General features: G+C 52.6%; 2 protein-coding genes across 3 annotated transcripts in view; one reads left to right on the forward strand and one right to left on the reverse strand.

The window, feature by feature from the left end:
* The window catches only part of CMTR1 (cap methyltransferase 1), a 49,882-nt gene extending 41,154 nt beyond the window's left edge, over positions 1-8,728 (forward strand). Inside the window, exons 18-24 of one of the 2 annotated variants that reach the window (XM_054490844.1) lie at positions 426-548; positions 1,215-1,306; positions 2,020-2,088; positions 3,488-3,535; positions 4,309-4,421; positions 5,045-5,153; positions 5,914-7,411. In XM_054490844.1, the coding sequence (XP_054346819.1) occupies positions 426-548; positions 1,215-1,306; positions 2,020-2,088; positions 3,488-3,535; positions 4,309-4,421; positions 5,045-5,153; positions 5,914-6,046 (687 nt within the window). In that variant the 3' untranslated portion in view covers positions 6,047-7,411. Of the gene's footprint in view, positions 1-425; positions 549-1,214; positions 1,307-2,019; positions 2,089-3,487; positions 3,536-4,308; positions 4,422-5,044; positions 5,154-5,913; positions 7,412-8,386 lie in introns of those variants that run through there. The other variant, XM_063666177.1, reaches the window with a different exon arrangement.
* Positions 8,729-8,839: 111 nt separating this feature from the next.
* Positions 8,840-25,089, reverse strand: CCDC167 (coiled-coil domain containing 167). The gene is made up of 4 exons (XM_054490845.2): positions 24,995-25,089; positions 11,007-11,101; positions 10,723-10,775; positions 8,840-9,190 (listed from the first exon to the last, which is right to left on the reverse strand). The coding sequence occupies exons 1-4, from the start codon at positions 25,034-25,036 to the stop codon at positions 9,087-9,089; spliced, it is 294 nt and encodes a 97-aa protein (XP_054346820.1). The 5' UTR covers positions 25,037-25,089; the 3' UTR covers positions 8,840-9,086.
* Between the last annotated feature and the right edge of the window lie 683 nt (positions 25,090-25,772).

Raw genomic sequence — 25,772 nt, forward strand, 5'->3', positions numbered from 1 at the left:
TGTTTCTATATAATTTGATCCTGTCTTCCTCAGTTACTTCTTTTGTGCCCTCTCACACTTTGTCTTTTTCTCATTTTACTTACTCTTTCCTTCTCTGCTCTCTGGACTCTTCACTAAACCCACCTTAGACATATACGAAACTGGATCTTTTTTGAGGGCCACTAATTATGAACTTAGGTCTTTTGAGTGGTGCCCTGCAACCCGTTCCAAGGCTGAGCCAGATCTCTGCTTCTCTTCTGCTGAGGCACTGGAGAACACTACTATCATTATCAGTATAATGGATTTAATCTCTCATAGACATTTTCTTGTGACATGTCCCAGTCCCATCAGTTTGTAGCTGCCAACTAAAAGCTCTTTTGAGAAGTAAGCCTCTTATCCCTCGATCTCCATGCCTTCCTTACCTGGCTGTTTCTCTCTGCCTGTAGAAATCCCAGATCTACACGTGGGATGGCCGCCAGTCAGACCGCTGGATCAAGCTAGACCTGAAGACAGAGCTGCCCCGGGACACTCTGCTATCTGTGGAAATTGTGCATGAGCTGAAAGGGGAGGTCAGAGATGGTTCTGCTCAGGTGTTGGCCCTGCAGCTAGGGGACTAGGGGGCTGCTGAACCTGGCCTTTTGCCCTGAGTTAACTTGGTTACATTGTGTGGTGGCTGACAGGGCCCAGGGCTGGGGTAAGGGTTTATAATGACTCTTTCTCCCCGAGCAGTTGCTCTAAGCCACAGTGGTTCAGGTAAGGAGGAGCGCAGTCTCTGTGCGTCAGAGGAGACCTCGATTGTCTCTGTGCATTGAGGGCCCTGGTGAGTCTACTGGGTATTTTTTAGCAGCTGATTTAGTTTTTGACCAGAGATCCCTTGGGAAACAAGAGACTTGTTATTTCTCAGGAACCATGAGTATGAAATCTATATGGTGACATTCAGAACAGTCAGTAGGAACAGTTGGCAAGGGGGGTAAGCCAGATCCAGGCAGCAGCCTCACTGGGTTTGAGGTTCGAGGGGCCTTATCACCCAATGCCTTGGATCTTACCCTGCTCAGAAGCCCAGGCCAGTCTGATGCTGAGGAGCAGCTGGGAGAGAGACAAGAGAAATATCCTGCATTTAGAGCCCTACCCTTCCCCCAGCTGTAGGCAGAATGGAGCCAGCATGCCATGGTGGGTAGTGGGGGCTGAAGGCTGATGCCTGGCAGAGTGGGCAGTGTACTTACTTATCCTTCTAGGGGAAGGCCCAGCGGAAGATCAGTGCCATCCACATCCTCGATGTCCTTGTGCTGAATGGCACCGATGTTCGGGAGCAGCACTTTAACCAGCGGTCTGACCTGGGCCCCAGGGTAGGGAGGGTGGGGGTAGGCCAGGGCAGCTTGGGAGGACAGTGGCCTCCCAAGGTGTGGCCCCTCATCTAGGCCTTCTCTGCTTGTTGACATCCTAAGAGTTTCCCTCTCCCACCCACTGGCTGGTCCCAAAGTCAGGGTGAGAATTGGAGTTGCCACTTCAGAGTTTGCTAGGGCTTGGGCCCTGGTTATCAGAGATAACAGCACACTCCATTTTGCCACAGCTGCTCAGGTTGAGGTATTTATGTTAAAGTTGAGCAAGAGGATGACCTTGCAGGAAGAGGGAGTACTCCTTGGAAGAAATATCCTGTGCTTGAGTGGTCCCATTTAAGTTGCTCATCTGAGTGGGTGCACTGTGGTGTCCATGCTTTGGGGTGACAGGGCAGACACATACAGTAAAGATGATACTTGAAGTTCTAGTGGAGGTGACTGAGCACAACTGAAGGCACACTTCAGGAAAACCAACCGACATAGTGAAATTAGAGGTCAGAATCCACAGGGGTGGGGCATGAATAAAGACGTCGGTGGAGAAGGGCAGGGCGGGCTTCCTGGGGGACATGGGTGCTGCCTCTTGGAGCAGTCTTGCCGCAGATTCAGAAGGTTCTCCTACTGGAGCTGTGAAAATGCCCTGGGGGTAGGGGTGCTGGTGGAGGCATCCTTGGCTTGCCTCTGAGAGAGACTGTTTGGATTGTAGAATTCAGCTTGCTGAGAAATTTGTGAAAGCTGTTTCCAAGCCCAGTCGGCCTGACATGAATCCCATCAGGTGAGCATGTGGTCCCTACCCTCCATGCTTCTTTCTGGCCAGTACCTGCTGCTCCCGTCCAGTGAGGGATGGGAGGGCTCAGTGGAGGGCACTAGGCAAGTGGGTGTTAGAGACAAGACCATTCTTGCCGTGAAGTTTGTTTGGGGGTGCTAGGTAGGTGACTTGCCCCAGAGCATCTCCCCATCCTGCCTGGCAGTGGGTGAACTTCATTCTGAGGGGTTAAGGCATCCTTGTTTAGGACCCACGTACTTCTGAGAGTGCCAGCCCACCTCATGAATCACCCGTTGCCACTTGAACATTGTTAGCACATCACCTGGCCTTTTAATTTTTTTTCAGGTAAGAAATGGGTGCTGAGGGAATAGGAATTTTGAACATGAAAAAGAGAAGGATGGTTTGGGGGAATGGGACCCCCAGTGCTGAGGGAGAAGGAGGCCAGGGTTGTTTTAATGTTAGATAGTGGGAAAGTTCCAGGACCCTGAGAGGGAAAGGAGGAAGAGAACAGAGTCAGGAGGAGACAGATGGAGGACACACTTTTCCAGGGTAGGCTGAGGTCTGAGGTTATTGCCAAAGGGCACTGCTTAGCCCTGCTCCTGGGGGCTTCATGCAGCTGGAGATTGAGGTATCTATTTACACTTTATCCACATTGTTTTTGTTCTTTTTAACATCAATTTACTTTGTTAAAATTAAATCCAATATTGAGAATGCACTTTATAGATGGCATGTGAAAGTTTCAAAGGAATTTCTGTCTGCCCTTTAAAATGTCCTGTCTGCTAGGTCCTGAAAGACAGCTCCCAGGGGGAACCTTGCCTTCATTGCTTGTGGTTTGGTTGCTGGATTTCTGGGAACCTTCCCCACTAGCAGTTCCAAAGACATGTTCAGGGCCCCCAAGAGCTGAGCATGGGCATCAAACAAGAGCCCTGCATCCTTGTTAGGGTTTCCCCACCCACTGTGGGTAATAGGACTATTACGACTGTTTAGCAGTAACTTGTTATGGAAGGCCTAAAATCCATGTGGACAGACCTGGGCAAGAGCCTACTCCTTTGTTTTCTGCCCTCTGGTGATGGTGAAGATGACTTGGGGTGGGAATGCTGACAGAGACATCTTTGTCTGCCAGATTTTCTTCCTCTTTCTCCCTCCTGTCTTCCAGCATCCAGTTTCACTCCCCAATTGCCCTGACGCAGGCCTGAGGAGCTGCTTGGCAGCTCTGAAACCCAGGGCTTGTCTGTGTAGAACAGCCACGTGGCAGGCTTGGTGTCCTCGCTGCCGGTGGGCTGGGTGGTTTCAGGGAGGGCCTGGGGCAGAAGCCAAGGTCAGGTGCAGTCTCCTGCCTCCCAGCTGCCTCCTGGATGAGAATGTCCCCCAGGAAGCCTTTGTCTTGTCTCTGTCCCTCTACCCGCAGGGTGAAGGAGGTGTACAGACTGGAAGAGATGGAGAAGATTTTTGTCAGGTGAGTGACTTGACCAGTGAAGCTCAGATTCAAGAGGAGGTGGGAGTGCGGCCATGTCCTAGAGTCATCCTCTGTTTCATAGAGATGGGTCAGGGGTGGGGTGGTGAGCTGCCTCCAGCGGTCCCCTCACCTCACCTGCCTCGCTGCAGCACCGCTGCAGTCAAGAGTCCCCCGGCTGAGAGCTGCTTCAGCATCCTATCAGGAGGGAGCCAGGCGGGCTGTGTCAGGCAGAAATACGGGCTCATTGATGCTGTCATAGTTACGATGGGCCCTGCAAGGGGCAGAGCAGCAAGCTGCTTGAAATACCATAAATCCTAGCTCCCGGTGCTGGGAGAGAAATTGAGCCTGGAGGGGTAGAAGGGGCATAAATGCGTCCCCATATTCTTAGTGGTGTGCGGGTGCTCACAGATCTCAGTCTCCTTCTGCGTATGTTTATGTAGAGGTTACATTAACTCTTTAGTGGCCGCAGTGTTGCCATGGGCACCCATGGTGTCAGATCTCACCCTTACTGGTGTCACCCTGAAATCCCTCAAGCAGCAGTGACACAGCAGGGTCATTTGTTACTCGCCTGCCTCCACTGCCTGAGTGGGAATTCAGGGCCTGAATTCTAAACTCAGCATGGCCACCCACTCCCTCGGCTGTGTGCCTCAGTTTCGTCTTAAGTCAAACCAGGATCAGATACTGCAGTTGGGGTGATTTTATTAGTTAGAGACTAATTTTATCAGCCAGGGCCTTTTCTCTCTCTCATGCACATACCTTCTCGGGGAAATCAGGTTGGAGATGAAGATCATCAAGGGCTCCAGTGGCACCCCAAAGCTCAGCTACACAGGGCGTGATGACCGGCACTTTGTACCCATGGGCCTCTACATCGTCAGGACGGTGAATGGTGGGTGAGGAGGGACTGTTCCCGCCATCCCCTCCCCTCTCCCCTCTCCTTGCCAGGTGATGGGTCCAGACCCCACCTGAGCCAGAGCGAAGGGCTCCCAGCTAAGGTGGGTAGCAGCCAGGCTGGCATTTCTCTGAGGCATATGTTAGGGGACAGTGTTCCCTGAGCCTCTTCTGTTCTTCTGTGGGCCCTGGGAGTTGGTTAGGGAATACGGAGAGGAGCTCAACTTGTACATACGCACGTGCTGTTCTCATGGCAGGAAAAGGGCCTTCTCAGTAGACAGCAGCAGATCCAGAAAGTCAAGCTTGGTTTCTGTCCATTTGCATCCCCCTTTCTTCAGAGCGCTCTGGCTAACAGAGTCCTACATCTGTCAGAGTCCTAGAGATGTTACCCTGATGGAGGGTTGGCAGGACTGGGGTGGGGTCATTGACAAGTCATCGCTTAGTCATTCTCCTGGAGCCCCTTTGGGCTGGTGATGAAGGCTGCTGCCTCACGGGCTATTCCCTGCTTGCTTTTGGTGGGAGGCAGGAATAGGACCACCAGGAGTGGAGGAAGGCACAACACCTGTCCTCCACAAGTGCTTTGTGTCCCTTCTGGGCTTCATCCCCTCTTCCTCCCATCAGAGCCCTGGACTATGGGATTCAGCAAAAGCTTCAAGAAGAAGTTCTTCTACAACAAGAAAACCAAGGACTCTACTTTTGACCTCCCTGCAGACTCCATTGCCCCATTTCAGTAAGTAGCTCTCCTCCAAGCCTGCCCTCCTTAGCAGCCTCAAATACTCCTGGAGGATGCCAGCCAGCTGTCCTGGGGCACACCCTGGGTCCTGAGACTGTTGCCCGTGCAGGGGTTCCCCTGAGCACAGGCCTGAGAATACCTGTGGGGATGGCAGCCCCCTGCAGGTGTGGCTGGACCTGGGTAGAGCTGGTGAGGGAAGCACGATGCCTGGACCTGCTAATGGTTACGGGCCTGGCTGTGAAGGCCCATCTGGGTGGCAGCGTATCCCCCCCATGGAGCAGCCACGTTTCCGTGACATTCCAACACTGGCCTGATGGTGGGAACCTGCTGAGGGCCCACAGCCCTGCCCCTTGGCACTCAAGGTCCCAGCTGTCCCTCTTTAGGACCTGGTGTCCATTAGTCAGACTGTTGGTCATAGGCTTCCCCAGCAGCCCTAATGTGCCTGTAATTAGCCACTGACATTTTCTGTCACCACACTACTAATACTGTATATTAGAGAAGCACAGACAGATAAGCCAGGAATATCAGTCACTGTAGGAATCCAGTTGGATGCAATTAGCAGCAACAGCTGTTTGTTGGGAAAAGTTGGTTCTGGGAGGCAGGGGAGTTAGGGCCTACTGGGTACCTTTTGCCTGCCAGGGGGAAGAACCTCAACTAAAGTCATTGACAGACCCCTTCGCCCCACACCCTTAAGAACACGTGACCCTGTGCCATCTGGGTGCAGTCCTGACCTCTTTCCCGTCCCTCTCCTCCCCAGCATCTGCTACTATGGCCGGCTCTTCTGGGAGTGGGGGGATGGCATTCGTGTGCATGACTCCCAGAAGCCCCAGGACCAGGACAAGCTGTCCAAGGAGGATGTCCTCTCCTTCATCCAGATGCACAGGGCCTAAGAGCCTCAGGATGCGCCACCCCTGCAGAATGCCCTGTCATTCCTGAGATGGGGCCACCTGGGGCCCACAGTGCTGGCTTCTTCCCCCTCTTGAAAAGGGACTGGGGAGCACTGCACCTGGCATGAGGAGTGGGTGGCCTCCTCTCCATCCCCTGAAGAGCTCAGGCAGGGCCCTGCAGAGAACACTGTCACGTTCCTTCTGGGACACCTGCCTGGGAACTTTCCCCTGCCAGGACTCAGCCTGAAGGAAGCTGCTCCTGAGGCAGGTATGAGGTCAGTGCCTAGGGCACGTGGGGCCGATGGAGAACATATCAGAGTGGCAGAGCTGTGGGCTCTGCTGTTCTCTCCTGCATGCTGTAGACTCACTTTTCTGAGTTCCATGCACTGCCCTGAGGGTAGCCATGCCCTTGCTTTGCCCAACTTTTTATTGGGCCATCCCTGAGTGGGTAGAGACCTGCTGTCATGAGCTGGCCAGGAGAACCTGCTATAAAAAATCAAGGTTTTGTTTCTTTGAACTTACTCTGTTTTGATGCCAAGTTGGAAACCATTTTCTTGTCTCCATCCCCCACTCATCCTGGCCTTCCCTGGAGTTCTTCCTAGCTCAGAGCTCTGACAGTCCAGCAGGGTGGGAAGGAGGGAGCGTGGACCTCTCGTCCCTGATACCACATTGAGATCCTGGGAGCCCTCTTTTCGTACTGAGTATGGAGTTGTAGAGCCATCCTAGGTCCCATCCCCTTTTGGTCCAAACATTGGGCAGCGCTAGATGGCAGGAAGCAGCCTTGAAGACCCGTCTTTCTCTCCCCCACAGCAGCAGTGGCCCCAGCAGTAACAAAGGGTACCTCCAGGGGTTTGGGTAGCACTGCCCTCTGGCAGTCATGCACCGCTGTCTGCCATAGCCGCTCTAGGGTCTTGGCAGAATTCTGAGCTGGAAGTGCAGCTCCCTTACTACCCTTTCCCTTCCTTTTTCTTCCCTAATAGGAGGTACAGTCTGCTTTTGTTTGTCGTTATGTGGTCACTCCCATTTCCTTTATCTTGGCCGACAACACAGAGAGGAGGGGGAGCTGGGCAGTAGCTTGGGGTGGGGGTGGGCACCTGTGGTTGTTTTTAATGGGAAATACCTCTCAGAGATGTTCATGCAGGCTCCCTAGGGCCCCATCCCAGTGCCAGGCTGGTTTCCATGGAGATAGGGCACTGAGGCACCCGTGAGGTTGGAATCAACTTCACCATGGGGGTCCTTCAGCCAGCATCCAGCTCCCTACCCCCAGGCTGGCAGCAGCACTGCTGAGATGCTGTATTTCCACCCAATTCTGGGTATATCAGTGTGTCTTGCAGAATCTTGGATCATTAAAGATAAACATATTTTTAATGCCTGTGTGGCTCTGTGTTGGGGCTGCTGCTGTTTGTCCTCAGTGCTTTGTGATCTGAGACTGGCTTGGATGAAACAGCTTGAGCCAGAGGTGAAGGGGAGGCAGCTCTACTCAAAGCAGAGGAGAGAAAAGAGGGTTTGTTTAATCGGAGCCTGTCCAAGCTCTTGGGCCCCTGCAGGGCTCCCAGGGCTGCTGCTTGCTGCTCAAGAGGGGGCCCAAAGAAGAGTTGGGGGAAATTGTGCAGCTCCTGTTACAAGCAGGGACTGCAGAATGAATGAACCCACAGCCCCGGGAGGGCAGAGAGGCACCTTCTCCCCTTACATAAATCACACAGCTCACTCCATGGTGGCACTGTGACAATCCAGGATCAGTCTGTGTGACTAAAATAACAGAGGCGTCAGACCAATTAGTGTCACTAGACTTGGGGGAAAGAGGGAGGGAGAGATGGTTTCAATGACCCTAGCCTGCCTCCCCTCCAAGGAGGGCTGGTTCTGCTTGCATGGGGCTGTGTTTGGGGACGGGGGATGCAGATGCTGCAGGCACCTCCCTCTCTGTTCCTGGCTGGTTTCTCCACTAGTTAGTCATCACCCTGGTGCTGGTTGCCCCCCAAAGTCCGCCTTCACTTTGCTGGACTTCCTCACTTTGGCCCCAAGAGTCCTTCGTGTATGGCCTTAGCTCCCTGGGCAACTCCATCCCTTGTTTTTCCTACTTAATTGGTTTCATCTCAGCCATCCACGCCCTTCCTCTGTTCTGCCTTGCTGTAGCCTCCCACCTGCTCCCCTCCTTATTCCTAAGCTAGGAGTTAGAGTTGGGGGGTGGAAGGGTAAGGGGGATGTCTGAGTTTGCTGCTCCTGCCACAACTCCCTCTCTGATCAGCCCCACCCCTACTTCTCACTACAAACCCTACCTGATTTACTGGCCACTGTCACCGTAAGTCTGACTGGTCATTACCATGACTCTTCCTGTCCACTCAGCAGCCTCCCCAGCCTTGCCTGCCTGTCGAAGATGGATTAACTCCGCACTCCCCTGGGATCGCCACATGACCACTTCAAGTCCCCAAGCCGCCCTTCGATGCACAGACTGCATTTTTTCTGCCATAATTACAAGCAATGGCACTGACTGGAGGGCATGACAGTGTGTGGTTGGGGGATGGACAGGTGGCACAATATCTGCTGCTCAACCCCAGCAGTGCCCGAGCCCTGGAAGTAACTCCTACTATTTGGCTTGGAAAGTGCTTCCCACTGTCTCCTTACTTCCCAGTCGAGCTGGGGGCCTTCTCCTCTATTCTGAATTGTAATCCAGAGCTTTCCCTTGAACATCTCTTCTTCCTTGACTCCTGAGTGCCGCCCCTGCTGCTGCTGCCCCTTCCTGCCCCCGCCCCCCACCCTTCGCTAGTCAGACCATGACATTTACTCAGCAGACGGGAAGAGCTTTGTGTTCTTTATTGCCTCTCCCTTGGGCTAAGGGAAGGGCCAGCACCATGTCCTTCTGGAGACCCGGAACCCCCCAACAGGCCAGGGAGGCAAGGCCTGGGCCGCCAGGAAGCCATGCTTGAACACTAGGTTGGGAGAGGAACACCCCAGCACCTTGGTCCTGTTGAGGCTTGAAGTGCCTGCTTGGTCCTGACCAAGGGGCCAAGTGGAAGCCTGTGCTGGTTGTGGGGAAGTGCCAGGCTCACATGGTCCAGTAGGCATAGACGAGTGTCAGGAGGAAAAAGATGGCCACAGACAGCAGCATGTTCTTCCGGTTCTCTTGCCGAAGAAACTTCAGTTCCTTCTCTGGGAGGAAAGAGGGTGATAGGGATAGGACAGGCAGTTTAGGCCCGTCTGTTGTTCTGCTCTGCCTCTCCAACGAGTGGGTACAAACTGCTGAGGGCAGAGACGCACCCTTCCAGCCACCTCCTTACCCATAAAAATGATCCTGCCCTTCTTAATCTGCCCAAATCCTGACACCCTTTTGGCTACAGAACCAGCCTGATAAAGTCCCAGTGCCCAGTGCTGCTCAACTATTGCTCTTTAAATGTGGTTGAGGTTGAGGGTGAGGTGGGTGAGGAGTCACCAAAAATGCCACACCTGAAAGCCAAGCTAGGAGGTGGTGTGACATCGCCAGGTGAGTCTGCTTGCCTGTCATGGGGTTGGCTGTGTGGTGCTCATCCTTCCAGGCATCTCATCCGCCAACCAGAAACTGAGGGCACCTGGGGCCTCCTTGGGCCCGACAGTGGAGGAGGTGCCAGGTAGGGCCGCGTGTTTCCTGAGTCCCTGCCCTGTCCTGGGTGGCCTGGTTGAGCAGAATCTAGGGATGCTAAGATGCAGTTTGTGTCCATGAGGCAGCTGGTCTTGATTCTAGAGGAAATCAGTCCTGCTGCTCTATGGCCACACTTGTATCAAAGTATCCCCTCCAGGTGACACGCAGGTAGGGGGTACTCTGTGAGGGCTAAATTGAGTGGTGGTGTGGTTTTGTGTGAAAACCGCTAAACTTGAAGGGAAACTAATGTCCCATCCCTGTCTGTGCTGGGCAGTGGGAGGAGACACCTGCAGAGCTGCTCTGGGCAGGCCAGACTGAGTCCAGGGCCCAGGGTGCACTGGCCCAGACATGCTGAACTCCAGGAAGGGCTGGTAGGTGTGCACTGTGCCTACGGCATTCATCAGACCAGCGCTTCTGCGGGACTCCCTGCCATTAGAGCCTTCCTGGGGCTGATTCTTGGCCAGGCCTGGTCCCCCAGGGGAGAACAGAACCGACGAGTCTGAGGAGCATCTGTAGACCGTGGTCCTCCCCAGCCTTTAGCAGGGAGCCCACCAGCCTGCCAGCCACCCTCTGGCGCCCCGCTGGGCCTGGCCTCTACCTGCCTCTGCCCCCAGTGCCCAGAAGGTGGCGGCATCGCTCCACCCACAGGAGCCCTTGCTGTACCCAAGTGGGAGGTTCGGCTTCCTTTACCCCTCACTTCCACCGCATGGTTTTCCTGGGAGGGTGTGGTGGGGTGGGCTGGGCTGGGCTGGGCTGGGGCGTGGGGAGAGCAGACTTCCGATGTCTAGGTGAATGAGTGTCTCCTAGACCTGGCCACGGCCACAGCCCTTCATCCCAAAGAGCAGACAGACCCACAGGCCGTCTCATCCTCCCTTAGAACAAAGCAACGAACCCGCTCTCCCGCAGGCTGCTGAGCCTAGCAGGGGTGTCTGCAGCCTCTGGGGGCTGGTTCCCTCCCAAAGAACCCCCTTGCTCCCTGCTGCCTTGTCAGGCCCCTTGGGCGTCTGACCCTTCCTGGCTCTGGGGACTGGAGGCCGGGGTTGGTAACTGAAAGGAACTTTCTTACCATAGTTGGAGGCTTTGTTCATTAGGCTGTTTTTCTCCTTCTCCAGGGACCTCCTGTGAGGGGGAAGGAGTTTCATGGACCAAACCCTTTTCCTTTTCCCCACCTGAGGGGCAGCTGGCATGCCAGTTGGCAGGGCTCGGGTCTTGTTCGGTGGTGGGGGTGCATTGAAGCTAAGATGTCAAGGACCCAAACCCTCTGCCTCAGGCCTACTTTGGGGACCCAGGATAGATACAGGGGGTGGGGGCCCGATGGGGAAGGGTGGGGTGGCTGGGCAGGAGCATTACCTGGCCTCTGGGCTCAGCTCCCGGCTGTGGAGCCTGGAGTTCACGGCCTCCAGGTCTCTCCGACACTGGGACAGCTTCTCCTCTAGCCCATCGATCTGAAACAAAGGCCACAGAGAGGTGGGCTGCCGAGGCTTCTAGCTCTCAAAACACTGGGACTGGGAAGCAGGGCCTCCGGGAGTCGTCTTGGACAGGTGTTCCCCCTCATTCGTTTTGGCAGGGCAGGGCACCCAGGCCTATCTTCCCTGGAGTGTCTTTGTTTTGCTGTCCTCTGCCTCCACATGGTTCAGCTCTGAACTGCATAGGACAGTGGCCTGAGCCACACTGGAAACAGTAGTGGGTGTTGCCCAGGGTCTCACAGCTGTCCCAGCCCTCTGGGCCAAGCACAGGTTGGGGGTAGAGAGGAGCAGCCCCTTGGTCTGTTGTCTCCCCAGCACGATGCCCCAGTTGGGCGCACAACAGGAGCAACCAGAACCCTGAACACCGCACGCACCTGCCCCACGGGTGTATCCTAGAGTGGCGGAGATGCTGTGAAGAAACTGGCTTCCAAACACTCCACACATGTGGGGCCGGGTGATTAGACATCTAGGGGCAACACAACGGTGTTTTTCTCATTGACATACTTCATCTTAATAACTTAGTAGTCCAAGTTGTAAAAATATACATTTTTCTGTGAGAAGCAAAAATTACTGAGAAAAATGCTCAAAAACACCTTTCTTCCTTTCTGACTTGGTTCTTAAGCAAAAACTTTACCTACCATCAAGGTAGCAAAATAGTTAAGGTATCTGTTTTTTCCATTTGTTTGATTAGAGTTTCAGAGAAGTGTTCTTGGGGAAATACTTGAGTTGTGGAGAAATGTTTAATAACATACTGGACTGGGTTGTCCAAACTTGGGTCCTGGTACCATGCATTTGGCATTGAAAGTCCATCTCCCTGTGTCTGACTTAGTCTCCAGGTGTTTAGCTGGCCACCTCTCTGGCTGGGGCGAGCCTGGGTGTCAGTGGGTGGAAGGGTTCAGGGGGCTCTGCAACCCTCCCAGCAGCTGACTGAATAGTGCCTCGGAGCCCCATAATGCTCCATTTCCCATCTCTGACTTCACTCATTCTCACCACTTCCCTAGGAGACATGGCAAATAAGACCTCTATTTCACGAATGGAAGAATGGGGGTCCCCCAAATGGAATGACTTTCTGAGAAGTCAGGGTGGGGCACCCCTCTCCTTATCAGTCTCAGCCAGTTCTCTGCCCCATTCGCTTCTGGAGTTAGCCCCTGCAGGGTTAGTAATCAATAACTGCAGGTAAGATCCCTGCCTCCCACAATGGCTGGTTAGAGGGTAGCAGGCATTCTGGGGCTGGGTGTCAGGAGAGTCGCATTCCAAGTCTCTGGACCTTCTGCCTCTCTCCCTGGCCAACACCCATCTCAGCCACTTCCATGTCAGCCACTTTTCCTTCTTCCCGAGGGAAGCCTGGCATTGACACACCATCCACCCCCTGCCCTGCAGCCCCACCATTGCCACCTCCAGCCCTATAAGCAGGGCCCTGTGGGGGAAAGCGACCACAGACCCTTGAGTTAATTGCCTGGTTAACTGTGTCGTTTCTCTGCTAATGGGCACCCAAAAGGAGGGCTGTCCTGGGAAACAGACCCAGCCAGGAGATGGGGCTGTCCCTGGGGAGGCCAAAGGCCTACCTAGAACCTGTGCAGCAGGGAAGTGAACACTGGGAAGCCAGACTCAGGGAAGAGCGGCAGCCCCATGCCAGTGCCTCAGGCCACCATGTGGCCTCCCCTTTATAGCAGCACCCCCAGCACACAGCCCAGCCCCTCAGTACCCTGAGACTCAGATTCCACTCAAGAGCACAAATAAAGCTTAATTCTTGATGCTCTATCTCCTCCACCAGGCTTCCCTGCTGCCCTTGGCTGTGGCAGGGGGGTGGGGGTTGGGGGGCAGGGGACGGGGTACATTCCACCCTCCTTCTCCTGGGAAATTAACCAGTCCTTCCTTCATGAGGCTGAGTATATTCTTTGTTGCCCTTCTGTTTGTGTCTAAACGTTATCTTCCCAAACTCTAGGGGTCTCTAGATGGTGCCAACTGGCAGCCCGTAGGTCAGGTCTAGCCCACAGATTGGCCCATTCCACTTATATATGTGACCTGCCTGATCCCGGCAGAGGCCCAAGTCTAAAGCTCCTGTCCTAGAAGGAAGAGTGACCATCTGTCTCCTCTTTGTGCCCACCACAAGGCCTAGCCTGCTGCAGTCTTTGTATTTTTAGCCACAATGAGTGGAGTTGAGCTTGGGTGGGACTGAGGGGCTAGGACAGACAGTTTAGGTCTCATGTAGCAACTGGAGTCTGAAATCCTCCCTTCCTCATGTCCACAGAAGCTAGAAAAAGCTAGGAGGAGGAGAAGCAACTAGACATGCACATAAATTATACGCTTTGCAGATTGCCCAGTGCAAGTCTTAGTCCTAGGTGAGATTTCTCCTTACAGTCCTTGAGCCAGGCCTTGGTTTTCCATGTCATTCTGGGGAGGGAGCAGGTTGGGGATTTCCATCCCTGAACACCTCTGGAAGGCTACCAAGTGCCCAAACAAGTGGTAATTGCCCCCAGAGCAAGGCCAGGAACTCATGCTAAGCAAAATCTTAAAATTGAGGTTGGCAAACCACAAGTGGCCAAGCCAATCTGCTATCATGCTCTGGGCAAAGCCTGCGGAGCTGGCAGTCGGGGGCCTTTATCTGAACAAGCCCAATTTATCTGCAGTTCCACTGAATATTCCCACTTTCATTTGCCACTTTTTAATGAGGCTTAAACGGTCGAACACAAATCAAGGTTTTAGGGACTCAAGTTCTAACCTCCCTCTATGAATATTTATGTCCTGCTGACAGCTCTTGCTGATTCCCTTCTAAATAGCAAGTTCCCCTTCTTTATAACCCAGCTGCTTGATGTGGGCTGAGTGAGGGGAGGCTAAGACTGTCAAGAGGCTCTTCAGAGGCCACAAACCCATCCTCAGAAGGTGACCCTGCGGGGTCCCCAGCACTGGGCCTGGTTCGGGAAGCTGACAATCAAACAAACACCCTGCAGCATTTGCTGAAGCAGGAGCCAGCTGTCAACATGAGTGGAGAGACTCTGGGGGACCTGGCTGCAGAGGCAGGGAGGGAAGGTAGGTCCAGATGCCTCTTTTAGTTGTGGCTGGGGTCAGGAGTGGTGGCTACAGAGCAGAGCTGACACAGCAGGATGGGCCTGAAAGGTGGGAGAGGACCCAGAAAGTAGGTCTTAAAGGAAGTCTCGACTTGAATTTTCAGCCAGCTCTCAACTACATGCACCCGGATTATACACTTTGCAGACGACCCAAGGCAAATGTGCAGTCTTTGGTTAGCTCTGTCCCTGCCACCGCCAGGCTAAAGGCAACGCAGGACAAGATAGCCAGGACCAGGAGAGAAGACGTGGGGATTAGGACCAGATAAGAAGACAAATGTCAAGAAGATTCTAGAAGTGTAAGGGCCAGAACTGGGCAAACAGTCGGGAGCTCAAGTGCCCAGAAGCCTGGAATGGTGGTTCCAGGTAAGCGAGTGGTAAGGAGCATGGGCTATAATCAGTGCCCCTGGCTCTGTCACTCACTTGTGGTATCACCGGGCAACTCCCTTAGTTCTGTGCTCAGTTGACTCACGTGTAAAACAAAGATAACCACATTTCATATTTCAAAGAGTTTTGTGAGGATGACATGGAGCCATACAGGTAAGATGCCCAGAACATGCTTTACAAGGTCAGAGTTCAGTAAGTGTTTGCTACCTTTATTATCAGAGAGTGGTTTGCACTGGATCTTTGGAGAATAAAAGAAAACCTGGTTTAGTCCATGGCAAGAGTAAGAGAAGGTGACAGAAGCAGGGGTGTGGCTGGGCGCAGTGGCTCATGCCTGTAATTCCAGCACTTTGGGCGGATCACAAGGTCAGGAGATCCAGACCATCCTGGCCAACATGGTTGAACTCTGTCTCTACTAAAAATACAAAAATTAGCTGGGCGTGGTGGCGCACGCCTGTAGTCCCAGCTACTCAGGAGGCTGAGGCAGGAGAACTGCTTGAACCCAGGGGGTGGAGGCTGCAGTGAGCCGAGATGGCACCACTGCACTCCAGCCTGGGTGACAGAGCGAGACTCTATCTAAAAAAAAAAAAAAAAGCACGGGTGTGAGGTGGAGAGGAATCTCCATGAGTTGCTGACTGGCAGCACAGGGAGGAGGGCCCCTCTAGCTTGGATGTGCCCATTCCCAGTCCATGAAGAGGTTCAGCAGGGAGGGCCCCCAGGATAGATGTCAGAACAACAACAGGCCACAGGCCAGCTCGCTCCGCTTACTCCAGACATGGCACGGTGGGAACTTTGCAATCCTGCCCTGGGACAAAGCTGGGGTGGGCCTCTGGAGCCAGGGCCAGGTTGCAGATGTGGCACTTGGTAGAATCCTAGCCTGAGAGGCCTGGAGCCATGTCCAAGGTGGAACAGCCTCGGGGCGGTCTGGGCATCAGTGGGCATCTGAGGAAATGTGGAACAGCAGGTGAGGCCCAGCAGCCAGAGCCAGGGCTCACTCACACCATGGTTCTAGGCAGCCTAAAGAGGCCCCATGGAAGGGATCCGACCAAGCCCAGTAGGAAGGGAAAGTTATACTCTGAAGGCCACGGGGGCTCCCAGGACTCCTGCCCGACAGGCTGCATAGTAGGGCCAGCTGGCAGGAAGAGGCATGGCTGGCTCAGGGGCCAGGACTTGCCTGGAGCTATCGGGGCAGCACTTCTGGCTGTGACTGTGACCGGCAAAGTAGAGAAACAGCCAAGGCAGAGACCTAGACGGCACTCAGTCAGGCACAGTGTGGGGGCAGAGAGCAGGTGCCCCCTGCTGTACAATAACATTAAGAACCACCCGTGCATTGTATTTACACTCAGAAAACCAAGGTCAATTTTTACATAGGGAAAAAGAGCACTGTGTCCCAGTCACTAAGATGAGTCAGCAGGGGGCACAGGGCTGCTATCTGCAGGGGCTCTGGGGACCCCAGGAAGTAAGAGAGGCGGTGGTATGAACCCACTGTAAGCCAGCACACTGTGCTTCCTGGCATCTGGCCCAGCCTGAGCCCTTGGGAGGCGCTGTGTGAAGCCCTGTGTGAGCGGTCCAGGGGCCCAAGGAACAGGTTGGCGAGTGTGAAGGGTGTCCTGGGGGAAAATCTGTTCTTTACCCAGAGACCAGCAGTGGCTAAAAACTGCCTGGGGGGATGGCTGGGGAGTCTGCCTAGGCAGGGGAGACACAGAGCACAAAGGAAGAAGGGAGGAGGAAGGAAAAAGAGGCATATGAGGCAGGGAATGGAGAAGGAGCATCCCTCAGGTAGACAGGTGGGAAAGGCCCCAGGGGAGGCCTTGGGGACTGGGACCCAGCAAGTCCGTTCTTTTAACAGAAAAGCCCCGTAGTGATGCTGCCTAAGTTAGTATGAGAACTGCTGCTTCTCAGTATCAGAGCCTGGGGCAGGGAATTGAGGCCTGCTGGGTGGAGGAGTGAGCTCAGTGAGGAGACCCATGAGACCAAAGGCCCTCCACAGAGGGGATGTTCTGTGCAGAAGAATAAGAAGATCTAAAGTCAGCCCAGCAGTCAAGGCTGCAGAGGCTGTGTTGTAGGCCTGAGGGGTGCTGGGGACAAGGCCCTAGACAAGGGCCATCAATCCTGCTGGCAGGTGCCAAGAGCAGAAAGGGCTTCTTCATGCCCAGCAGCAGGGGCAGGGACTCTTCCTGCAGCCTCCCTGAGAGCCCGTCGGACAGATGCAGCTCCAAGCACCTGGGCCTGGAGTTCAGCAGCCCCCAGGCAGATAAGCAAACTCTCCTCTGCAGCCTGACTTGGGGAATATCACCTTATTCTGGGAGCTTTAAGGAAGTCTCCCTGGGGTCCTATATGCCATAAAACCACTGTGTTAAGAGAAACTGTAAAATTCGTCTGAAATCCCCGCGAGGCATCTTTTCAGGAGTGTAGGCCCTCTCAGAATCAGAGCCCCACGGAGGCCTCACTGGGGGCAGGGAATTTCATGCCAGCTCACGCACAGATAACTGCCCCAGCATCCTGGCCAGGTCAGCTGATGGGGTGCCAGTTCCAGGGCTAGCTGCTGTTGGGGGCCTCATATGCAGCTTTTCTTCTGCCAACAAGCACGAGACAGTTCGAGCCACAGGCTCGAATGCCACTGCATTCTCCTACTGAATGGTGCGCCCACAGAGCATCTAGACAGCCAGGGAGGCGGCTCTCTGCCCACTCCCTAATGAGCTACTGTCTAGGGCCAGACCTTTTTCTGGGAAAGGGCAGAAGGCACCCCTGGGGCCTGGCGCTGGGCCACACAGGCCACTCTGCTTTCTGATTTAGGACGTTGTTTGCTGTCTCTCCAGCTTTACTCGGGAGCTTCTGGCCAGCGAGTGACAGGTTTGCTACAGGGTCAGGCAGTGATCATGGGGCATACCCTGCACCTGGCTGGCCAGGTCCTTACTGGGTACTGAGACCTTCCAATAAAGAGCGTGGTGCCAGGGTAGCTGAGCCGAGCCAAGTCACGGAGTCTCCAGTGTCTGCATGACAGCATGAGTGTAAGCAGCCTCTGGAAACCAAAAGTCCCAGCAAAATGGAACCACAACAGTGACAGCAGCAGCAACACTTCTGTAGTCTGTGCTGTGTGCCAGGCACTGACCTACACGCTTTACACCGATTAACTCGCATGCTTGCAAGAACCCTGTGAGGTGGGCGGTATTATCAGCATCCACGTTTGACAGATGAGGGAACTCAGACATAGGTAACTGTCCAGGGTCACACAGGCACTAAGTCCGGGAGCTAGGCAGCCAGGTGCCCTTAACCACCATGCCACATGGAGAAGGCAGCGCTCATCAGCTCTGAGGGACTCCTAGCTCCTGGGCACAACCTTCACACCTTACCCCTGGAGCTGGGCAGGTTGTGGGCAGCTTCCTGTGTCTGCAACTGCCCTGCAAGGAAGGGCCCATCTGCATCTTACAGAGGTGCAAGCTCCCGTGCAGAGGTTTTCAGCACCTTGCCCAAGGTCGTGTAACTGGGAAGGGGCAGAATTGAAGCCTGAATCTGGGTTTTTCTGCTTCAGGGCTTATGCTCTTTCCACCACTTCAAGCTCTTTCTCCAAAATCCCTCATGAAAACATTCAGGACAAAGAAGAGTTCTGCAGAACAGTCATTCCACATCCCAGCTGAAGCCCATCTAAGCTTGCTGATCTGGCTTCAACAGATTCTCTACTCGGAATAATCTTGTACAAGGCTCTCCTCAGTTTCTGTCTACATAACAGATACTCTCTGTGAGGGAAAGCCTTGATTGAAATTTGTTTGCTGAGACAGAGGAGACAGGAGCCCAGCGTCTGCCCTTACACTGGGCCGACTCAATGAGCTTCACAAACATCCCAGGCATCTTGCCCCAGATCACCTCGACTGTCAAAGCATCCTCCAAAATTCACACAAAACAGACCCAGTTTGGAGAAGGAAAAAGGTGGGCTATTTGGGCCTGATAAACCCTTCTTTCCCCAGCAGTACCGAAGCCTTCCCTTTCACTTGCTAATTCACAGCCTGGAGAGTGGTGTCATCTGCAGCCCCAGCAGCCTGGGAACTGGATTTTTGAAAATCCACTCATTTTCACACGTCAGGAGACCCCAGGACATTTATTATAATGGGTAAAGCCGCCAAGTGCCTGCCCAGATGGTCTCTGGCAGGAGTGCAGGGGCTTTCCATCTGGGGCCTTCAGGCTCCACAGCAAGTCACACGGGGTTCTTAGGCCTCAATTTTCCAGGTGACCAGCCTCAAACCCCAAAGGGCCCATTATCCCCACATCGTTTAGGGGATGTTTTTCTGTGGAGGCAGAAAAACCTCCGCATATGGCTTCCCACATCAACAGGCCCTGTGAGGATTTCTCTCGCAGGTTGTGCAGCTGAAGACGGCAGACCTTCCCAGTTTTTAATCAATGAACAATTTTCAGGAAGAGCAGGGAGAGCCTAGGGGCTTGTCGCTTGCCTGGACACACCCCCATGCCAGGTCGGAAAGGCGAGGGGGCCGCTGCAGCCCACGCGAGTCCCAACGCCTTCCCGCGCGGAGACGGAGGCCGAGCCAGCCCTGCAAGTAGCGCCCGAGTCAGTCCGCGCCGGAAGACATCAGCTGTCCCTGGGCCGGAAGGTGGTGTGGGGTTTGTTTTCTCTTCTTTCCCCCCATATCTACTTTTTGATAAATTAGCAAAAGCTTCTTCATCACTGAAAGGCTCAACGCAGTTTTCAAGAACTGGCATCCACCCCGAGCCTTATGAATTCATTAATTAAGATGCTGGCAGACAGCCACTCCACACACGCCGCCATCCAGCCGCGCTAGGTAATGAGGTTTTAGTCTCCTGACCCCCGTCAAGTGGCGCAGAGCCAGACGCAGGCAGCCGCGAGAAATCACCTGCCCAATGGCGACCTGTCGCTCTCGCCTGGCAGCAGGTGAGGCTCATTTAATGGCCAGCGGCCCCTGAACAGTCCTCTGCACGCTGTGAGCCTTTCTCCCAGCCCCTGGCTTGGGGTTCAGGGTTCCCAGCAAGGTGGCGTCTAACCGCCTGCTTTACCGTGACCTCCTCACCTCTGACCACCCACCCACTCAACTGGGCCCAGACGTCAGGATGGAAGGTTCAATGCCTCCTCCTGCCAATCGAGCCAGTTCAGCAAATATTTATTGACAGTCCACTCACCTGCTCCTAGCCCTTGTCTCAGGAAAGTGGGAGGTTCCCCTGAGCCCTGTGCACAGCCTGCTCCAGAGCGGAGACCGTCTTCAGCCACACTTGGTGCTTCTGCCCGCCCTGCCCCACGGAGGCTACTGCAGTGGCTGGCACCATACAAATAACCACAAGCGTCAAGCCTTCCGGTGCTCTTCTGGCCTAGGCCATTCTCTCCCCTCAGCCTACCACTTCTCATGGTCAGTGATCCTGCCCTCTTTTTTTTTTTTTTTTTCCGAGACGAAGTTTCGCTCTTGTTGCCCAGGCTAGAGTGCAATGGCGCGATCTCGGCTCACTGCAACCTCCACCTCCCAGGTTCAAGCAATTCTCCTGCCTTAGCCTCCCGAGTAGCTGGGATTACAGGCGTGTACCACCACTCCCAGCTGATTTTTGTATTTTTAGTAGAGATGGTGTTTCACCATGTTGGTCAGGCTGGTCTTGAACCCCTGACCTCAAATGATCCACCTGCCTCAGCCTCCCAAAATGCTGGGATTACAGGCATGAGCCGCTGCGCCCGGCCCCTACAAATTTCTATAAGAGGAAAAGTCTACTCCCATTTGCTTAAGTCATTGAGGTCAGTTTTCCGTAACTTGTAGCCAAAAGCTTTCCAAACTGATAAACTTTCTGTACTAGGGGTCAGATCCAACCAAGTTATCCACTTTAGGATACCGGCTAAGACACCACACATCTGTTAACTGAAGACCAACTGGTCACTGAAACATCTAAAGACACCAGTTTGAACAGTCCAGCTACAAAAGAAAAGTGCAATGACCAAGGAACAGCTCATTACTATCAGAGATCCGAAAACACAGACAGGTTTTACATCAGTCAAAATTCTCCTATCAGTTTAGACTGAAATTCAACCTTTCCTTCCTCCCACACAACATTAAAATCAGTACTGGGTGGGTGATTTCTCATTTGAACTATAATTTTCTTTTCTTATTAAGAATGAAATCTCAGAAGCTAAAACTCACAGTTTTTTCCAACTCTGAGATCTCATATGGTGGCAAATGAATTGGATAAAAAGACCTCAAAAGGAACCACTTTGAGGGGGAGGCTAGAGGGTGCCCTGGTTGTCCTAAGAGGTGACTGCTTATACAGCTGGCCCGAGCCAGCCCTAGGGGTGAGTGCTGCCTGCTTGGTAATTGCTCCATTACAAGTGGAGACTGTTTGCAGGTGCTGAGCTCACTCACTTGTGGGGGTTTTATTGCACTTGTCAGATTAACAAACATTTTTGATTAAATCACCACTTCATTGGCTCTGAGCACACGACTTTTAATAAGAGGACAATATCTACTGCTACTGAGCATCAGTGCACATTCAATACTCAGACCCACTGGGGGCAACTGAGAAGCAAGGTGGGGAGACAGCCAGCCAGATGTCAGGCTTTTTCCAAGGCACACGGTTACAGATGTCAAATCTTCGAATATCCAAGCAAAAAGTAAACTTAGGGACCAAGATAGCAAATATAAATATCTACAGTGGCATGGAGAAGGTAAAACAATGGAATCTGCCCCAGTATAAGGCACTTGGAGAATACATGCCCCAAGTTTAAAAACGTAAAAATCCGGCCGAGTGTGGTGGCTCATACCTGTAATCCCAGCACTTTGGGAGGCTAAGGTGGGTGGATCACTTGAGGTCAGGAGTTCGAGACCAGCCTGACCAACATGGTGAAACCCCGTCTCTACTAAAGATACAAAACTTAGCTGGGCGTGGTGGTGCATGCCTGTAGTCTCAGCTTCTCGGGAGGCTAAGGCACGATAATTGCTTGAACCCGGGAGGTGGAGGCTGCAGTGAGCCGAGATCATGCCATTGCACTCCAGCCTGGGCAACAGAGCAAGACCTTGTCTCAAAAAAATAAATAAATAAATAAATAAATACTTAAAAATCTGTGTCAGCCAAACAGAAGACATCTGTGATCTGTATTTGGGCCGTAGTCAAGGAGTTGGTAACCCCGGGTGAAATTCAAGTCCTTCGTGTTATAGATGAGTGAACGAAGGCTGAAGAACGAGGTTAACTTAGCCATGGTGGAAGGATGCAAAAGAAATACAAAGGCTGGAGCTACCGTGTATTGATTACCAATCCGGTGCCAGGCACGTGCTGGGCACTTAACGCAATGTCTCATTTAATCCTCACAACCACACTGTGAGGTGAGGTGCCATCTGGAGTGAGACTACAGGCTGTCTGTGAAAACACACTGGTCTCTTCTTCCATAGTGAGCAACCAGTAGCTGGCTATGTGGCCTCCTGACTGGTGATCGCATTTCCCTGGTCCCTTGCGGTCAGGTGGAGTTTTAGTTCTTGCCAATGGAAAGTGGGCAGTTTGGGCCCAGGACAGTGGGTGTGCTTCCTCCATTCTCCTCTTTCTCTGCCAGTGGACACATCAGTGGGGTATGCCCTGGTTCCACTGATAAGGTGACAAGATCCCAAGAGATGGTGGAGCTACAGAGGAAGGGAATCTGGCAGAACCACCATAGACCTGGTACTCTAGACCAGGAGCTGGCAACTAAGCCCTGTGGCCAAATGGTCTAATTAATGCCTGTTCTTGCAGATACAGCTTTAGTGGAACACTGACACACCCACTCATTTACATATTCCTGCATTTACATACTCCTTAGCCTGAATACAGTTGGTTCTTGTTATTCCTGGTAGCTATGTCCTATAAAGTTGCCTCTAATATTGAATTAGCAAATACCGAACCAGGTTAGGTTCCTGCAAGCCTATGGACACAACATTTTTGCAACCTTGTTTTATGTGTGATTCTGTTTAAAGTGACCTTATTCAATATACATTGTTGATTCATTAACACTGGACTCACAACCAACAGCACGTATTGTGCTGTTACATTATGAGTTACATCATGCCTGAACAGTTTATCTAAGAAACCTGTTTTCTTCTACAACATATCACAGCCTTCTTGGACTTGGGAACGCCAGACAGCACTTCAGCCCTATGCTTGGGGTTGGGGGTCGGGGGTCGGGGGCACTTTAAACAGCGAAATCAGGCAGTGGCTCACACCTCTAACCCCAGCACTTTGGGATGCTGAGGTGGGCAGATCACCTAAGGTCAGGAGTTCAAGACCAGCCTGGCCGACATGGCAAGACCCCCGTCTTTACCAAAAATACAAAAATTAGCCGGATGTGGTGGTGATCTAATCCTGGCTACTAGGGAGGCTGTGTCGGGGGAAGGTGGGGGTGAACACTTGAACGGGAGGTGGAGGTTGCAGTGAGCCAAGAGTGCACCACTACACTCCAGCCTGGGCAAGAGTGAGATTCTGTCTCAAAAGCAAAACACAGCGAAATCACCAATAAAAAACACGAGAATGAAAAAAACAAAAAACAAAAACAGGGCACTAAATAGAACACAATAAGGACCCTTGTTTACAGTAGGACAGCTGAAACAAGGCAGGGCATCATCACCTGTTCAACTTTAGCTGAGAACATGGACCTCGAGCGACTCAAATTTTTTCCCACTGCTTTGCATTTGCCACAAAAGCACTGTGAGTACTGATTTTGGGGTTACAAATACATTTTACCCATTAGGGAAATTCGCAAATGTGGAAACCGTGAATAATGAGGATCAACTGTAGTTGCAACCCAGACCATTTGGCTCTTTAGAAGAGACCATGTCTCTTCTAAAATAGTTACTATCTGACCATTTGCAGACATCTGCTGCCCTTTGCTCTAGTCTGTTAGAAAAAAACTCACTTTCTTGTTCTTGAAGCCACTGAGTTTTGGAGTTTCTCTGTTACTGCAGCTTATTGTACCCTAATACAGGTTATAAAGTCCGTCTGTGTTCTTCCCGCCACACAGTGCCATCTCAGTCACCACTCATAAACCATCCTCTTCACATTTCCATCAACCTTTTTCCTACCAAGTAGGCCAATATTTCTCAAGGGGTGCTACTAAAACTACCCGCATCACCACGGGGTGTGTGTGGCTTGTTAAAAAAAAAAAAAAAAAAAAATGCAGATTCTGGCCGGGTGTGGTGGCTCATGCCTGTAATCCCAGCACTTTGGGAGGCTAAGGCGGGCGGGCAGATCACTTGAGGTCAGGAGTTCAAGACCAGCCTGGCCAACATGGTGAAACTCCGTCTCTACAAAAATACAAAAATTAGCCAGGCATGGTGGCACGTGCCTGTAATCTCAGCTACTCGGGAGGCTGAGGCACGAGAATTGCTTGAACCCAGAAGGCAGAGGTTACAGTGAGCCGAGATCACGCCACTGCACTTCAGCCTGGACAACAGAGCGAGACTCTATCTTAAAAAAAAAAAAGCAGATTCCTTGTTAAGAATGCACATCAAAGTCCTACTGAATTAGTCGGGGTGTGGGAAGAGTTCAACTCTCCATTTTTAACAAGCCCTGTGACTCTATGCACGCTAAAGTTTGAGAATCACTGAACTTACTAGTAAGCCTGAAGAAGACTATGACCCTGTACCTCTCCTGCAACCTCCAGGAGGATGCCCTAAGGGAAGGAAAACAGGGGAAGCAAGATGAATTTCCAGGAAGACCACCTGTGCTTGATTCCCAGGCTCCACCACTTCCACCATCTCAGCCTGGGTTCCACCTGAAACCTCAATTTCCTCCTCTGTACAAACCTCACAGGCTTGCAGTGAGGATTAACAATGCAATGAAAGTAGCACATAGCGGTTGCTCAATATGCATGTTTTCTTTCCCTTCTATATGCAGCAAATTATTTTTAAGCCATTCAGTGACATCACCAATTCCAGAATTCTCTTTACATATTCCCAAAGTAATTTTGAAGGTACAAGCTTCCCTACTCTGGAGGAAAAATTTCCCCTTTTAGAGGATATTTAAACCATTAATAATATACACCAGAATGGGCTCCCTCATCTTTGCGTCCTAGCCCTTTGGGAGTTCCCCTCAGATTCTACAGGTCCCTATTTCTCTGGGGTCTCCCTCACCTCTGTACCCATCCCTTTTGTTCTGTGTCCCCCGCTCTGAGTTCCCTCACTTCTATGCCAGGCCGTCTTTGGGGCTCCCCTTCACTTCCATGTCTCTTCCTCTCTAGAGATGCCCTCGAGTCTGGTTCGCCCATCCGGCACCTCCTCGGGCTCCCTCGCCTCCGGGAACCCCATGGGCCTTCTCACCCCTCCCGTCCCTGTCCCCAAACCGCGTCGCCCTCTCTTCCTACGCTTGGCTCCTCCTCCCACCTATAGCCCAGCCTATCCCTTATCCCGCGGCCAGGAGAAGGCAACTAACGAGGTGGCCCAACCCCCACTTTTCCCCTCACCTCTAGAGCGACGCCCAGATTCTCCCGCTTCTTTTTAGTCATGTTACTTGCCGGGATCCCCCAGTCATCACTGGACGCGCCCACCAAGTCGCTATATGCGCATGCTCAAGTCTTCGTGCTTCTCCCTCATTGGCCACCGAGGCAGCGGGAGGTGGGGCTGCTGCCGTCGCCATCTTGTTGAGGGGCGCGGCCGGCTTGGTGCGGACATGTTTATGAGGGGCAAGCTCTAGCTTGGGACCTCAGCCTAGGTGTGTGGAGGGAGGAAAAGTCGGTACAGGGAGGCAGAATGAACAGCCCGGGAGTGGACCTGCCCCTTTCTTCCCCAGTTTTAAGCCGCTTTGCATCACTGAGAGCCTTTTTTAACCCCATGTTCTCTTTCAGTGTGTTTTGTGTTTCAGCGACAACCCCGTCCCTGTTTAGGCCACGCCCCCCATTCAAAGTCTGTCCATCCTTCAAGGCCCGTGCTGGAGCCCTGAGCTTCTTGGCCAATGGAATCTGATAGTGGCCCTCTATTGTTATTTCTCCTTTGTGTCTTGACTTCTTTTTTTTTTTTTTTTTGGTTTGTTTTATTGTAAGAACAACCTACAAACATCACAGAAAACATATAACTGAGAAGCAGCATCCTTTATTCTACCAACTTTATCAGTTCCTCTTTGCTTCTGTTTATTCCTCCCAGGCTTGGCCTCACACACAGTATTTTATATTGTTGTAATCCTACTATACTGTACACCATAGACCCACGGCCTTTGAAATGTTTTGACTGTGACCCAAGATAAAA

The sequence above is a fragment of the Pongo pygmaeus genome, chromosome 5 (assembly GCF_028885625.2).
Source record: "Pongo pygmaeus isolate AG05252 chromosome 5, NHGRI_mPonPyg2-v2.0_pri, whole genome shotgun sequence".
NCBI lineage: Eukaryota > Metazoa > Chordata > Mammalia > Primates > Hominidae > Pongo > Pongo pygmaeus.

Excerpts from the sequence above, each read along its gene's own strand:
- CCDC167 (XM_054490845.2), bottom strand. The coding sequence starts at position 25,036 with ATGACTAAAAAGAAGCGGGAGAATCTGGGCGTCGCTCTAGAG. Across the intron at positions 11,102-24,994 it reads ATCTGGGCGTCGCTCTAGAG|ATCGATGGGCTAGAGGAGAA; the intron begins GTGAGGGGAAAA and ends CCTTTGTTTCAG. Across the intron at positions 10,776-11,006 it reads GAGCTGAGCCCAGAGGCCAG|GAGGTCCCTGGAGAAGGAGA; the intron begins GTAATGCTCCTG and ends TCCCCCTCACAG.